The sequence below is a fragment of the Echinops telfairi genome, unplaced genomic scaffold, assembly GCF_000313985.2.
Source record: "Echinops telfairi isolate 266 unplaced genomic scaffold, ASM31398v2 ScPeMD7_5;HRSCAF=22, whole genome shotgun sequence".
NCBI classification, from domain to species: Eukaryota; Metazoa; Chordata; class Mammalia; order Afrosoricida; family Tenrecidae; genus Echinops; species Echinops telfairi.
This window is the reverse complement of record NW_022103901.1, coordinates 14147943-14164066: the sequence shown is the minus strand read 5'-3', so window position 1 is coordinate 14164066 and position 16124 is coordinate 14147943. Positions and strand designations below refer to the sequence as shown.

At 48.0% G+C, this 16124-nt stretch overlaps 1 protein-coding gene across 2 annotated transcripts in view; it reads left to right on the top strand.

Annotated features, from left to right (window-relative positions):
• LOC101659839 (general transcription factor II-I repeat domain-containing protein 2B) overlaps window positions 1-16124 on the top strand; it is a 60251-nt gene that overhangs the window by 10216 nt on the left and 33911 nt on the right. Inside the window, exons 3-4 of one of the 2 annotated variants that reach the window (XM_045283882.1) lie at window positions 2375-2665; window positions 8045-8183. In XM_045283882.1, the coding sequence (XP_045139817.1) occupies window positions 2375-2665; window positions 8045-8183 (430 nt within the window). The remainder of the gene's footprint in view (window positions 1-2374; window positions 2666-8044; window positions 8184-16124) is intronic. The other variant, XM_045283883.1, reaches the window with a different exon arrangement.

The following is a 16124-nucleotide window of genomic DNA, read 5'->3' as shown; positions in this document are numbered from 1 at the left end:
ACCACGTTGGAGGCATACGTAAGCAGGAATGTCCCCAGAACCCATCTCCCTTCAGGAGAGGATTCGAGTCAAGATCGGCTCAAGGCAGAGCCCTGGGAGGGGGAGGTCTGGCCGCTCTCACTCTCCGCCCGTTTCCCACCCTCTGACACCAGCTGTCCTGGGTTCCAGAACCCAATGCAGTGGCCTCGGGGAACGCACAGACCAGACCTCCAGTCCTGCAAACAGCTGGAAGGAACAGGTTAGCTCAGAATCAGGACCCACAGCCTGCAGGTCGAATTTTGACAGAAGCAGGAAGCACATCGGCAAACCTTTTTGCTGCAATGCAGGGGCTCCCTCAGCTCCCCACGGCCTTGCTGTCTGCCACCACCCGCTGCCACCGGGCCCATGCTGGACCTGGCACACTCGGCAGTGGGACATCCCTCCACCCATGTGACAGCTCCTTCAGGAGGGTCCTTGCCTCGAAGCGTCCTCTCTGCCCCTCTCTTCTCGCTTGCTCTGCCATTGTCCACGTCTCCCCTGAAAAACCTGTGAGGCTGGCTGCCCCCAGGAGAATTCAGAACGCGTGGCTACAGAAGCACAGAGGCCTGCATTCAAGAAAAACACCAACATATCCGCCATCTAGGTTTATGTACTTCTGAAAGCAGTGTTTCCATCTCCCCATCCTTTCCCCTGGAGGAAAAAGTCTATCAAGAAGATCCCTGTGTGGGAGCTCAAAAAACAGCCACCCTGACCTTCTCATCGGACCTCTCTGCCTTGGCTTTACCCGGCCAAGCGGTTCCCCTCAGAGTGGACCTTTGTGTCTGAGGGCACCGTAAACCCCAAACTCACTGCCGTCTAGTCCAGGCCAACTAATAGGCCAGAGGTAGAACTATGTCTGTGGGTTTCTGAGACCGTAACTGTTGACGAAACTAGCAAGCCCCATCTTTCTCCCTGAAGGCACCCTAGGGAGATTCAGACAAAGAGTGTGATGGAGAGAACTTGTCTGCAGCCATTCGCTGATCACAGAGCCATGGTGAAGCACAGTGTGGGTGGAACCAGGCTGTGTGTTTGGACTGGAACCTCAGTAGCAATATTGTTTCACTCACCCTCCTACACACCTACCTTAGCAGGATGGTAGGTTCCGCTCCAGACCACAGCGACAAATCGAATACCACAGTAAAGCTAGCCACATGAATTTTTAAATCTTTCCAATGCCTATAACAGTTCTGTTTCCACTCTACTATAGTCTGTTATAAGGTGCCCTGGTGGTGCCATGAGTCAGGCATCGAACTGCTAACCAGAAGGTTAGGAGTTCCAACCCAGCAGCTGCTCCACAGGAGAAAGACGAGGCCGGCTGCCCGTGTAAGGGGCCACAGTCTTGGGAACCGTGTGTTGGAATGGACTTGATGGCAGGGGGGTGTGGTGTGGAGAGCCTGTCACGAAGAGGACCACGGCGTGAACGCTGAAAACCCTTGAAATGTGAGAATGACAAAAGTGCCACGCACAGACCCAGAGTGAGCACACACTGTCAGGGAGACGGTGCCGATGGACTGGCCTGACAGTTGCCACAAACCTTCCATTGGCAAGAAAGGCCATTTCCCATCCGGGGAACCTGCCGTCAATCCAAATTCAACAGAAGGAGGTCTATGTGTATGCACAGCGAAGGGGCAGTAGTACAGAGGCCCCTGGACAGCTGAGACCGGGCTTGCCCTAAGGAGACCAAGACAAGACAAGTCCTGTGGGGACGGGGAGAAGGTCCACAAGGCCTGGATGGAGCGTGCGTAGCAGAGAGGAGCTTGGAGAACCATCTCACACTGAGGAAGGCAGAGGCATGCTCTCCATCGCCCCCATGCTGTTGATCCTGATAGCGAGGTATCGTCCGCTGATCCTGATCCCAATTGTGCCCTATGACTTCGTGAATAAATCATTTGACCATAAGTATGGTCTGCAAGTTCCTTGTGACCATTACAGTGGATTATCGAACCTAACAGAGGTAGCGGGCACCATGGGAGGGGCAGCTGGGGTCAGAAATGGTGAAAAGTTTGGAGAGCGTAGGTATGTCTGACCGCGGCCTCACAGGACTCAGCTGTGTGCTGATGTTGGTTCCCTCTCCTCCCCCTGAAGTTAGAGGCGATCAGTCATCACTACTGCGATGCAATACATATACAGTCATGTTTATATTTCCACAATGACCACAAGCATCATGACGTAAAGCAGCACAAATGTACTCTGTTACAGTTGTGTAGGCCAGAAGCCAGAGGCTCTAGCAGGAGACGTGTGCCTCGCCCGCTTCTAGAGGCCACCACCATTCCTTGTCCGTGGCCTCTTCAGTGCTGGCATCACGGACCTCTGACTCCAGTGTCCATCTTTTTCTCTGCCTCCCCCTTTTCCTTAGAAGGACTGGTGTGGTCTCATCGTGCCCTCTCAGATGGGAAAAAGCCATCGGCTGTTCACTTCTGAGGAATTAGCCACGGAAAACCTTATGGACAGAATTGAAACATTGTCAGATGCTGGAAGCCTCATGCTAAGAAGCAGAACACGGTTGGAGCCAGAAGATGGGCCCCTCAGGTCGAAAGGCACTCAACATTCGACTGAGCTAGCCGATCAAAGTAGAGCCGACCACAGTGACATAGATGGGGTCAAGGCTGCGGCAGTCAGGCCTTCTGGACCTTCATTTGCTGAACAGGTATGACCCCAAATGAGAAGAAACAGTGTGCAGACAGTAATTAATAATAGGAACTTAAGTATGCAAAGTATGAATCTAGGCAAACTGGAGGCGGTGACAAATGAAACGGAGCACATAAAGATGGGCATTCTAGGCATTAGTGAGCCGGAATGGGCTGGTATTGGCCATTTGAATCCGAAAATCCTGCACTTTACTATGCTGGGAATGAAACAATCAAGAAGAAATGGTGTTGCATTCTTAATCAAAAAGGATCTTTCCAGGTCGATCTTGAAGTACAATGCTGTCTGTGATAGGATTCTATCCATCTGCACCCAAGTAAATCCAATCAGTACAACTATTAATCAGTGCTCATGGAAACAACAGTCAAGACATCAAACGACAAATTGCATGAGGTCAATCTGCTGCACCGACCTCTTTAGAGCATTGAAGAGCAACGGTGTTCCTTTGAGGACTAAGGTGCACCTGACCCAAGCCGTGGCGTTTTCAGTCTCCTCATATGGCTGTGAGACTGGACCTTGACTAAGGAAGACTGACGGACAATTGGTGCATTTGCATTGTAGTGCTGGTGGAGAACATGGACAATATCACAGACTGACAATGGAGCCAACAAATCTGTCTGGAAGGAAGGCACAGCCAGAATGCTCCTTCGAGGCACTTCATCTCACGTACTTTGGACCTGTTGTCAGGGGAGACCAGACGCTGGAGAAGGGCTCATGCTTGGAAAGGTGGAGGGGCCGTGAGAACAGAGGAGGGCCCTCAACCACGTGGATGGGAACAGTGGCTGCCACTGTGGGTTTGAACGGAAAAACAATTGTGAGGGTCGCACAGGGCATGGCAGTGGTTCCCCTGTCCGTACAGCTGCTATGAGTCAGACCCAGTTCAACAGCACCTGACAGCTTCAGTGACCCTGGTCGCCTGGACGGTCTCCTCATCTACACCCTTAACTTCATGACAGTTGCAAGTCATTTTACCATGTAAGGTGTCGATCCACGGGATCTGGAAATTGGTCGTTACTCTGCTCACGACAACACACTCTGTTAGGGTTAATGGCATGGACACTGGCTTCTTTGGGGTCCGGATAATGGGAAGCCAACTGGAGATACGTCTAGTTTTGTTGTGCGTTGCAATGGAGTTGGTTCTGACCCATAGCAACCCTATGCACGGCAGAACAAGTCACTGACCGGTCGTGTGGCATCCTCAAGGGTTCCTACCCTTGAGCCCAAGGTTGTAGCCACTGTGTCCGTTCATCTTGCTGAGGGCCTTCCTCTTTGTCACTGCCCCTCCACTTTCCCAAACACGATGTCCCTCTCCAGGGTCTGGTCTTTCCTGACAACACGTCCAAATATGTAAGACATCATGCCTCTAAGGAGCATTCTGGCTGTCCTTTTTCCAAGACATACCTGGTTTTGTTTGTGTGTGTGTTTTTTATCAGTCCATGGTACTTTCAATATTCTTCTATAGTGCCACAATTCAAATGTACCATGCTGCTTCGGTCTTCCCTAATTAATGTCTAACTTTCACATGCACATGAAGCAGTGGAAAATATCATGACTTTGATCAGGCTCACTTTAGTCGTCAAAATAACCTTGCTCTTCAATACTCTAAAAAGATCTTATGCAGCAGATGTACCTAACTTGTCATTTGATCGTTTGTCATTGATCATCTTGTCATTTGGTCTCTAGACTGCTGCCTCCATGAGCATTTATTGTGGGTCCAAGCAGGAAATCCTTGACAACTTCAACCTTTCCTCCTTTTATCATGAAGTTCACTACTGGTTAAAGGGTGAAGCTTTTCGTCTTCTTAATCCATACTGATGCTGCAATCCTTGGTCTTCATCAGCACGTGCTTCAAGCCCTCCTCACTGTCAGCAAGCATGGCTGTGTCATCAGCCTATCACAATTTTTAATGAGCCTTCCTGCAAACCTGATGCCGCATTCTTCTTTTAATCCAGCTTCTCAGTTGATTTGCTCAGCATATAGATTGAATAAATTTGGTGAAAGGATACAACTCAGAGGCGCACTATGTTAATAGGCAGGGCTCTCTAAAGAAACAAAACCAAGACATGTATGATTACAGATATATACAAGAGGATAGATTTATGCAGCACGAAGGAATATAACAGCTAATTATTTCACACAGCAGTACAGAGGGCTCAGTTTAACTCCCATGGAACAGTTAATATACTGGAAGTCCTTCAACTCATGAGGGCTGTCCCGTCCAAGGTTGAGGAAGCACACAGCTGAGTCTTCCCTCAGGCAATGCAGGCAGTTTGTCCACAGGCAGCAAACAGCAGGGTGGGTCACCCACAGTCAGGAACTCAGGAGCTTAGGGAAGCAAGCTCAGATGGGATATCTAACTCAAGCAATGTAAGATGATAGGGATGATAGGATCCGCCAGCCTCAAGCTCAAGCAATGTACACACCAGTAGCGTGGCAAAGCAGATCTCGAAGGAACCCCATGCTCTAGTGACACCATTCACGGGTTGGGTGTCCCACAGGTAGTGTAGCTCACAAATTGAGGCAGAGAACTAGCTAAAGCTGCCGCACACTGGTCCAATCACCAGAGAGCAAGAGAGAGAGGGGCGGGCCTTGCTGAGCCATTTATCTCTTTACCCTCCAAACTGCAAGCCGATTAATCCCACATGTTTCTATTGGCCAGGTTGGCACAATAATCCTACCTATCACACACACATTTCCTGATTTTGTGCCATGCAGTACTCCTCTGTACTGGTCACACTGCTGCCTCTTGTTCCATGTAGAAGTTCCACATGAGCACAATGAAGGGTTCCGAAATTCTCATTCTTCTCAAGGCCGTCCCTAGTTTGTTATGCTCCACATTAGTCGAATGTCTTGGCATAGTCAATACAGCACAGGTAAACAGCTCTCTGGTATTCTCTTGCTTTGAGCCGAGATCCACCTGACATCAGCAATGATATCCCTTGTTCCACATCCTCGTCTGAATCCGGCCTGAACCTCCTTGAGCTCCCTGACATGAACTACGGAAACCTTTGTTGGATGATGTTCAACAAAGCTTTACTTGTGTGCCTCTGGTTTCAGTACAGTAGTACATATTATGTGGCTTGCTGTTGTCTGTCAGTAGGTAAGTTCTGACTCCTACTCCAGGAGGTCTCCAGGATGCTTCCGTCTTCTGTGGCTCCTCATCTGGTAACATGACATCAAGATTCAAGGCCCGAGGCCTACTGAGGTACAAACATGTCCTGCAAGGTCAATTCTAGAGGTATGTGGGTGCTGTAGCTGTTAGGTGACATTCACTCAGTTCCTACTCATAGTGACCCTGTGTCCAACAGTTGAAAAGACTGCCCTGTCCTGTGCCAGTCTCACAATTGTTGTTATGTGTGAGCCCATTGTTGCACAAAGAGCGTGTTCTTTTTGCTGGCTGTGGCAGTTACATAATCTCCCGTCAACTTGAGAAGGGGTGGAGTCTAGCCTGTTGATCAGATTGCAGCGTGGTGACCTCATTTGGAGGCACCATGGAGATAAATAGCTCCCTGGAGGCCAGAGACACTCTGTGCTTCTCTCCCTGTGAGACATTCTTATTGACAAGCCACATGGAGCTATGCTGATGGAGCCAGAGCCTTGGTGGTGGAGGAGCCACGTGGAGACCCACACCAGTGCTGAGATGTTTCCACCACCACTGGATCCCCAAGACTTTCCACCACTGGCCTGTGATCTTCCTGCATTCAGTGTCTTGCATGTGTTCACGAGTGATTTATAGACTGGTATCGGACATATGGGCTAATGTCGGACTTATGGACTTGATCTGGTCTGGGCTGGAATGTTTTCTTAATATACAATTACTCTTCTATATAAATTTATATAATATACAATTACTCTTTTACATAAAGTTCTTTCATGTACACATGCGAGTGTCTCTGGATTTATTTCTCTAGTCTACCTGGACTAACACACTGGTGCTCTATGTTACCAAGTCTGGGCTGGTCTCTCTTGATAACGTGTCGAAAGTCTGTGAGAGAAAGTCCTACCATCCTTGCTCTGAGGAGCATTCTGCCTACAGTTCTTCCAAGACAGGAAGTGTGGGAGTAGGAATCGGCGACAAGGTGTGAACTGTCTGGCGTGAGAAGCTTGCCTGGAGAAAATCTTCCACCGGTTCCACGTGTGCAACTGTAGACGGAGGCTGTGGATCTCAGGGACGCCTCATCAGTAGCCACGTTCTCTGATCAGGAAATGTCGTCAGGAACGTGTATGGAGTGTGTGCATTTATAAATACACTAACCATTGCCATTTGTGACTGTGACTACCCAAGGTAAAAGCTGTGAGCAGTCTTGTGTCTCGAGGGCATCAACCTGTAGCAGTGCCCTGAACAGCACAGGTACCTGGGGGTGAATTTGCATGTTTTGCCTTCCAGTGGCCAGTTTGAACCCCCCAGCCACTCCACAGGTGAACGAGGTGGCTCTCTGCTTCCTCAGAGATGTCACCCTGGGAAACCCCATGGGCAATTCTATCCACCTTGTAGGGTGGCCAGCAGTTGCAGTCCACTTAGCAGCCACTGAGGAAATTTTTTTCTGTTTTGTCTTGTTTCTGTCATCAGAAAGATTGTGTCATGCTGGAAGCCATGCCATGATATTTTACTTCATGTCATGATATTTTGAATACCAGTAGGGTCAGCCATCGCGGATAGGTTTCAGTGGAGCTTGCAGACTAAGGCAGACTAGGAAGAAAGTCTTGCCAGTTTACTTTGAGAAAGATCAACGAAACCCATATATTATTTTAAGCGGAACATTGTCCAACTCGCTAGCTCTGGACAAGTCATTGGGAGCAACCAGTCCCTGGAGGAAGGCATTATGTTGGGTGAATTAAAGAGCCGGCGGAGCCAAGGGAAGCCCTTGCCGAGATGGCTTGGCACCTCTTCCCCAAGGCTGAACTTGGAATGCGGTAGCTGCAGAGGACAATGCAGGCCCAGCCAGTGTTCCGTTCTAAGTTCACCGAGCTGGAGATTAACTGGGAGGCAACTCCCCATCTGCCATCAGTCAATCATGCCGGAGGAGACATCGGAGGATCTTTCTACTCTCTCCAAAGAAAATGGTACTAACAAGAGTGTTGTCACGCGAAGAGATGGTTGAAGAGTCTGCAGCCAGCAATGTATGGGGGAAATGGTATTGGAGAGGTGTGTTGGGAGTGGATAAAAATCCTAGGTTCCTCTCTAGGTTGTATGATAGCGATATTATTTGCTCGATACATTAGTTTTTGTTTTGTTTGTGTGTGTGTGTGTGTGTGACTTCTCATTTTAAGTCAATATTCCCTGGGTTTCAGATTTTCTTACAGCAGGCCCCTTGCCCCCCACCCCCCAAACCTGGATCTCTCTGTGTATCTATTACATCACTTGTTGTTTCTCTTCCAGTGTAAAGAGCTGACCAAGTACAAGGCCGAAGTGGCCTGCATCGCCATGTATGAAACAGACGTGTTTGTGGTCGGAACCGACAAAGGACGCGCCTTCGTCAACGCCAGGGCAGATTTCCAGAAAGATTTTGCCAAATACTGTAGGTACTCTTACTTTTATTCTCCGTGCTTCATAAACCACCCGTCGGCGTGTCTGTGGGCAAGAGTTGTTCATGTTTTCCTCTACGATATCCTGAGCATTCTCCTAACACACAAAGGGAATCGCTGCTGGGCTCCTGGCGTCCAAGGGAAACGGTCCCGGCTGGTTGGTGGAATATGAATGGACATAGAACAAAGTGCCTTTGATTCCTGAAACACACGCACGTGGTACAAAGAACTCTTCTTTGAGTCTTTCCCAGAAGAAAGGGGGGAAGTTCGTTCAGAGCCTGTTAAGTGCAGCCAGAAACAAGTGAAGCTTCTGTTAACCAGTATATTGCTCAACCTCACCCTCCCCACTTTCCCCCCAACTTCTGGATTTTCAGAGCCTTCAAGATGCCAGTGTGTTGGGTCCAAGAGACCAAGAAGTAACATTAGTGACCCTAAGTGACCAGGGGACACAGTGAGGGAAAGTGCTCCTGAGTGAGAAAACCCATACCTACTCCCCACCTGGGTCTGGGTGGACTAGAGAAACAGATTCATAGACACTCATATATATAAGAAAGAGCTTTATATACAAGAGCAATTGAATATTGAGGAAACATCCCAGTCCAGTCCAGATCATGTCCATAAGTCCAGTATTAGCCCATATGTCTGATATAATCTATAAAGTCCTCTTCAGACTCACGAAACACATGCAGTGACACCGAATGCAGGAAGATCACAGGCCAGTAGGTGGGAAGTCTAGTGGATCCAGTGGCAGTGGAAGCATCTTAGCGCTGGCAGGGGTCTCCACGTGGCTTCTCCAGCTCTGAGACTCTGGCTGCCATCAACCTGTCTCCATGTAGCTTGTCAACAAGAATGCCTCTCGGGCTGAGCATGGGTCCCACCTCAAGTGAGCCATTTATCTCCTTAGCACCTCCAAATGAGGTCATCAAGCTGCTACCTGATTGACCGGCTAAACTCCACCCGTTCTTTCTTAATCCTCTCCAATTAACAACAGATTATGTAACTACACACTACCACCTAATTTACAATGACCATTTTGTTATTAGGAAAAGCCTACACCTCTGTGATGATCACCCCTCCCACTCTGGGTTTTCCACCAAGTATTGAGTTCATCATTTCATAGTCCCAGGAGCCTGGAAAGGAAAACAAGCCCAGATTTGTCAGGGGGATGGGGCTGTGTGTTGTCACTGTTGTTTTCTGCTGAAAGAATTCCAACTCGTAGTGACCCAGCAGAAGGGAGTAGAGCAGCCCCCAGGGTGTTCCCCCCCAGGTTGTGAATCTATAGAACTACACCTCACCCCTCCGAAGGACTGCGGTGTCGGTGCTGCCGAGTCTGTTCCTCCTGGAGAGCCCCCGCGCCTGCTCCATCCTCACAGTTGGTCTAATTTTAGAGCCCATTGTTGCAGCCGCTGTGTCAGTCCACCTCGACAAGGGACTTCCTCTCTCTCTGCCCTCTGCTAGGGACCCCCCAGATAGGAGGAGGAAACACTGCCCGGCCCACACCAGGCTCACAGTCGCTCATGCAAACTGACAGCTGCAGCCACGCTGTCAATTCATGCCCTTGAATGTCTTCCTCTGTGTCATCACCCTTCTGCTTTGCCAACTCCAGTGTCCTTCTCCACGGACTGGTCCAAAGTATGTGAAAGTCTCCCCTCCTTCCTTCTCAGGAGCATGCTGGTTGTACTTCCTCCAGGATAGATTTGTTTTTCTGTCCAGTCATGGTGCTTTGCACATGCTTCACCGGCACTGTAGTTCAAGTGCATCGGCTCTTCTTTGGTCTTCCTCAGTCACTGTCCACACTCAATGTCCAGTGGAACTGGTGGCTCTAACTTTTCATTGGCAGCGGAGCACTTAACCATTGTGCTCCTTATGATGATGAATATATGGAGACAGGTGGATGGAGAGGAAGAGTGATCCCAAGTGTTGGTGTGTGTGTGTGTGTGTACACAGTATATATATATATATATAATTTTATTTTTGTATCACAAAACAAATTTATATCTATCTCTTACTCCAAGACAGCCTATATGAGAATTTGGGTCTCCAATATCAAGAAGATAGATTTAAAATGAAGCAATCTACTAAGTCCTAGGTCCAATTTAAGAACAATTAGTTCTTACATCATGACCCTCCTTGACACCCTCAGGAAGGGACCACAGAAGAAATGGGTGCTCTAGCAAAGGGTGGTGAAGAAATTAGATGGTGCCGGCTATCAGATAAAATAGCACCTGGGGTCTTAAAGGCTTGTTTCCAAACAAGCAGCCATCTAAGAGAGATATCAAGCTAAGTCTACATGGAAGAAGCACACCCAGGATTATAGATCATATAATACAAAGCCAAAGGAGGGTGTAGTATCAGAGCCTGACTGATGAGATTCTGGTTTGCAGAAAGCTATGGATGACCATGGAAACCCTATCAGTTGTGAGATCTATCAAGAAATGAGCCTCCGGCGATTTCCCTCTATCCATAATGGAGCGATGGGAATATACTGGTTATGTGCGTTGGAGAGATGAATCCAGGAGATCAAAATGATAAGGCTGACTTGAATTGGTTGGTCCTCCCTCTGATTTAAGTTGGGCCTGGTCTGGTTTTCAACGTTTTCTCGGTGTGTATGTGTGTGTTTTCCTCTTGGATTTATCTGTGATGTATTTCGTCACGGGGGTTGCCCTCTTGTTTCTGTGTTACATGTCTCTGTGTTCCGGTCTATGAAACCCAGCACTGATGGCCCTATAGAGACAGCAAGTACAATAAGGGTTCCTGGGGAATAAGTGGGGGGAGGGAATAAGGGGAGCTGATATCAAGGAGTTCAAGAAGGAAGAGAATGATTTGAAACTGGTTGTGGTATCAATTGTACAATTGGTAGAATTTTGGGATGATAATATCTCTATATCAGCTCCCAATAAAATGGTATTGAAAAAAATAAATAAAATGAAGCAATCCATTTAATACCGTGAACGCAATGGTTGATTCAAAAGAACTCATTATGCCAATTGGATAAAGCAACCAATCAGATGTCTAATTCTTGAAATCTGATGAAAGCTGTTGTCAGTTTCAACTCTGAGCCGCTGTACTCCTGTGCGCTGAAGTAAAACTGTCCCCAGAGGGTTTCCCAAACTGCAGTTTTTCTGGAAGAAGATCTAGCCACCTTTCTCTCGAGGCTGCTGGCGGGTTCAAGCACCAACTTCATGGTTAGCAGGACGGTGCTCTGTGCGTCCCCACTGTACCACCAGGGGGGACATTCAATGACAGATACATGCGGGAACCCCAGAGAGTGCATGGGAATGTGGCATGAAAAGATAGTGCAATTTCCCACACAAACTTTAAATATATGTATGTATGTATGTATGTATGTATGTATCTATGTTAATAGAGATCCCTTTATGAAGTCTCAAATAGGATGAAAGATAAGAGAGTGACAAAAAAGAATCATCCAGATGAGGGGGACCACCAGCAGCATGAAGTTTAAATGATGTCCTTCTAGAGACGTTTAAAAGTCCTGTCATCGTATTGTAAGTTTCATAGTTGCATGCTAACTTCTCCAATATTAAAACAACAACAAAAACCCAGTACCACAGCTCGTCCAACTCATAGTGACCCTATAGAACACTGTAAAACTGCCCCTTTGGGATTCTGAGGCTGTACATCTTTACAGGAGTAGAAAGCCGCCTCTTTCTCCTAAAGATTGACTCTTGGCTTCAAACCACTGACCATGTGATTAGCAGCCCAGTGTGTAACCCACGCAGCCACCAGGGCTCCTTGTTCTGACTTCGGGCCCTCCATAGTTCTGCTCCTTTTGCTTCGGATCCATCAGCACTGTTCATGGAAGCAGCAGTCAAGAACTCAAACGATGCATTGCCCTGGATAAGTCTGCTGTCCAAGACTTCTGAAAAGTATTGAAAAGCAAGAATGTAATTTGGAGGACTGAGGTGTGCTTGGCCCCAGCCCTGGTATTTTCAGTCACCTCTTCGTGTGAAAGTTGAATAGGCAGACTGGAGAAGAAACGATGCATTTGGATCCAAGGATATTGACATGACCATGGATTTCCAGAAGAGTAACCAAGTCTGCCATGGGAGAAGGTCACCTGGGATGCTCCTTAGACGTGAGGATGGTGAGACGTTGTCTCACGGACTTTGGGCTTGTCATCAGGAGAGACCGGTCCCCGGCGAAGGACGTCATGCTTGGGAACGGAGTAGGTCATGGAAAAAGAAGGAGACTCTCTTGGGCTCCAGCGTAGCAAGGATTGTGAGGGTAGCGCAGGACCGTGCAGTGCTTCCTTCTCTGGTACATAGGGTCAGCGTTGGAGCCAACTCCCCAGCACCTAACAACGGCACACTCACAGGCCGTTTCCCAGAGAGGGATCCTAGGACGTTGTGCTGGCTTCCTCTTCCGTCTCTTACAATTCATCCCACCAGCCCGCTAGACAGCAGCCTGGCCTGTGGGGCCCCCGGAAGCCATCTCGATCATTCCACATCCTCTCCAGAGAAGTCTGACTCTGAGGCCCAGGAAAGGGGTGCCCTCCTTCTGACTTAGCCCTTCCTGGGGTCTCGACCTCAGCCCTGCTAGCAGTGGTGACCCTCTGTTAGTGATTTAGAGTGCCCTTGTGACTGTGTAGTGGGACGTTAAGTCAACCTGTGAGAGGAGGAAGCCTGTCAGAGAAGGAAAACCCAAATGAGTTCCTCCTAGAGCAGCGGTTCCCAACCTTCCTCGTGTTCCAACCCTTTCATATAGTTCCTCATGTTGTGGTGACCCCCGACCATAACATTATTTTTGTCGCTACTCCATCACTGTCATTTTGCTACTGTGATGAATCGGGCACCCCCTGTGAAAGGGTTGTTCGACGCCCCCAAAGGGGTCACGACCCACAGGTTGAGAACCGCTGCCCTAGAGCAATGCATTCTGCTTTATGAACAGTCTCTGAAACTGTTGGTCTTGGAGCCCCAGCATGAGGAAATGCAGATGCCCAAACCGGAAATAGTTCTAAGAATCCAAGCGTCCAAGATGAAAGGTCAGCCTTCCACTTCCCTCTGCCTTGTTTCTGTATGTGCTGGCCTGCTCGTCTCTGCGGACCTCGACCCACAGCTCTGGCTCGTGGCAGCCCCGTAGGACAGGGTAGACTGCCCCTGTGGGTTTCTGACGGTGACCCTTCCTGGGAGTAGAAAGTCCATCTTTCTCTCATGGAGCACCCCGGGGTTTCCAGCGGCAGCCTGTCTCAGAACCACTACACCCCCGAGGCTTCTCCACCAGAAAGGAAGGGTAGCCTAGTAGACAGACTAACAGCTCTGCTTCTGAGTGCTCCCATTTCAAGATCTAGGTGGCAACAGAAGCGCATAAAACAATTATTTTTTAATTGTGAATTAGTTGAGGATCAATCATCATTTTTATATTCAACAACTTATTAAATATCTCAATGGTTTGCCCTGTGACTCCCCCCCACCCCATCTCCTTCTTATTGATATTATCTTCTCCTTCACCCAATTTAGCATCTGCCTTCTAGTGGCATAGTGTTATACATGGTTACACATGGGGTTGTGACCTAAAAGGTCAACAGTTCGAAGGCACCCACTGCTCCTTGGGAGGAAGGCGGACTTTTTACTCCTGCCAACAGTGACAGCCTCAGAAACTCACAGGGGCAACTCTACCCTGGCCCATAGGGTTGCTGTGAGTCGGAACTGACTCGATAGAAATGAGTTTGGTTTGGGTTTGAGGACTCCTGGTGGCAGAGTGGGCTATGCATCGGACTGCTAACTACAAGGTCAGCGGTTCGAATCCGCCACTGCTCCTCAGCTTTCTGCTCCTGTAAAGATTTATAGCCTCTAAAACCCAAAGAGACAGCCCTATAGGGTTGCTATGAGTCAGAATTAACTCCATATTGGTGAGTTTTTAAACCTGCTACATCTAACCATAAGATCAATAGTTTGAAACCACCAGCCAATCGGCTTGAGAAAGATGGGGCTTTCTACTCCCGTAAAGAGTTAGAGTCTCCGAAACTCCCTGAAGCAGTTCTAGCCTGTCCTATAGACTGTGGTGGCATTCAGCCGGTTCCTAGTGGGTCGGCAAAACCCATACCAAATTTGTGGTTAAGTTTGGCAAACCAGTTGTTAAAATGGAGCTTGTAATCAGGGTTCTCTAAGATGGGGTCACAGTGTGGAAATCACAGTGTACATTCCTTACTCTTTGTTAACAGTCATCTGAGCAACAGCATATTCTAAGCGCCCATACTCATGCTCATTCCATCCATAGGTATAAAATATTAGACCGAACTGTGGTAACCCCCACAATTAACCCCAATGTAACCATAATGTAGCAGTTGACTTGGATGTAGCCATTTTAACAATGTAACCAGAATCTGCTAATTACCCCGAGTGTGGCCACTTTGTAACAACAGTAATTCCTTTTGTAACTTCTGTTAACTGTTGACCTGTTGCCATTTCTGTTTGAAATTGCTGATGTTGCTTGCAAACCCCCATTTCATTTTTTTTACCCATTTCATTTTTATGAGTTCCCATTTTCCCACATATCATGACTCCACCTGTCCCCTATGCCTTGTTTATTCCACAGTATAAAAACTCCCCTCTTTCTAAGGTGACCAGACGTCCCGCTTTTGGTGGGAAAGTCCCGATTTTTAACAATTTTTCCCCGCGTCCCGCGGCATTTAAAAAAAGCCCCGATTTTTGGAAAGAATGCACAACAAGCTAGGGTCTACGGTTTTCGGCTGCCATGTGGCTATTTCGCCAGGATATGAGTTTTATCAATGGTGTCCCGCTTTACCAAGATTAACATCTGGTCACCTTGCCCATAGCGTGTCTGAGAACATCAATCTTTGCTCGCGCAGACAACTTCATCTTCTCCTTCAGAAAGGCTGGTGGCTTTGAACCACCGGCCTTGTGGTTAGCAGCCCAGCACTTCCTGCACTGTCCCAGCACTGCTCCTTTTGCAGGAGGACCCAGACATTGAAGGGGAGAAACTCACCATGTTTGCGGATGGGACATTTGAGAAACGAGTGGTAATTGGCAAGATGGGGAAATGAAGGTGATGCTTCAAGAATCACTGAAAACTCCTCTAAGTTTTCAGTAGAATGGACGTGGAGTAACAGCTTGACTGGTGGGAGGAATTTATGAACAGTTTTAAAGTGAACTCAACAATAGCATGGGGGTGGGGGATGGAAGCATTCTCGCATGTGTTCACAGGATAATTCACTCTCAGCCACGGCCAGGATGAGACCACAATTCCCACCTCTGGATACTGGTTCTCACGCAAGCACAGCACAGGAAGCTAGGTCTATGGCTTCAAAACAAGTGACCGTCAACACTGAGGTGTGCAAGGAGGCCCCGACGATTTGGGAGAAGATGGAAGTCCCAGGTGCAGTCTCATTTCTTGAGCAATCTATCCAGCCAAGTACAGAAGAGCCCGTCAGAAAATAGAAGAACTGCTTTTTCCTTTTGTTTGTCTTTCCTTCTTTTTTTTTTTTTGGCAGGGGAACTAGTCTACAAAACAAAACTCATTAAGTCCAATGACCTCTGCACATGCATGGTGTCCCCAAAGCTAGTCACAGCGGGGTTTCCGAAAACTGGATCAGGGCCCATCTTACCTTGATGTTGCCACAGAAATGGATGCTCAACACCTGCAAGAGACGTGGCCTTGCAGTCCAAAGACGATGGGGACCTACAGTTCGAGGAGCCTGAACCTGGAAGAGCCAAAGCCAATTCTTCAGCTTTGATGGAATTTGGAAACGTTCAAGGAGACCAGGAATTTTGTGGTCTCCTAAGCCTAAGGACTTAGAAATTTGTTGCAATAAGTTCATCCAAAACAAAGCAAACTGAACAGTTGATGGTAGATAGTGTGATTTAAAAGTTGATTTTACCCAGATGTTTGTTTGAATAATGTGTGCACTTATCTATGTATCACTTGAATAGACATGCCCATGATATAAATGATTT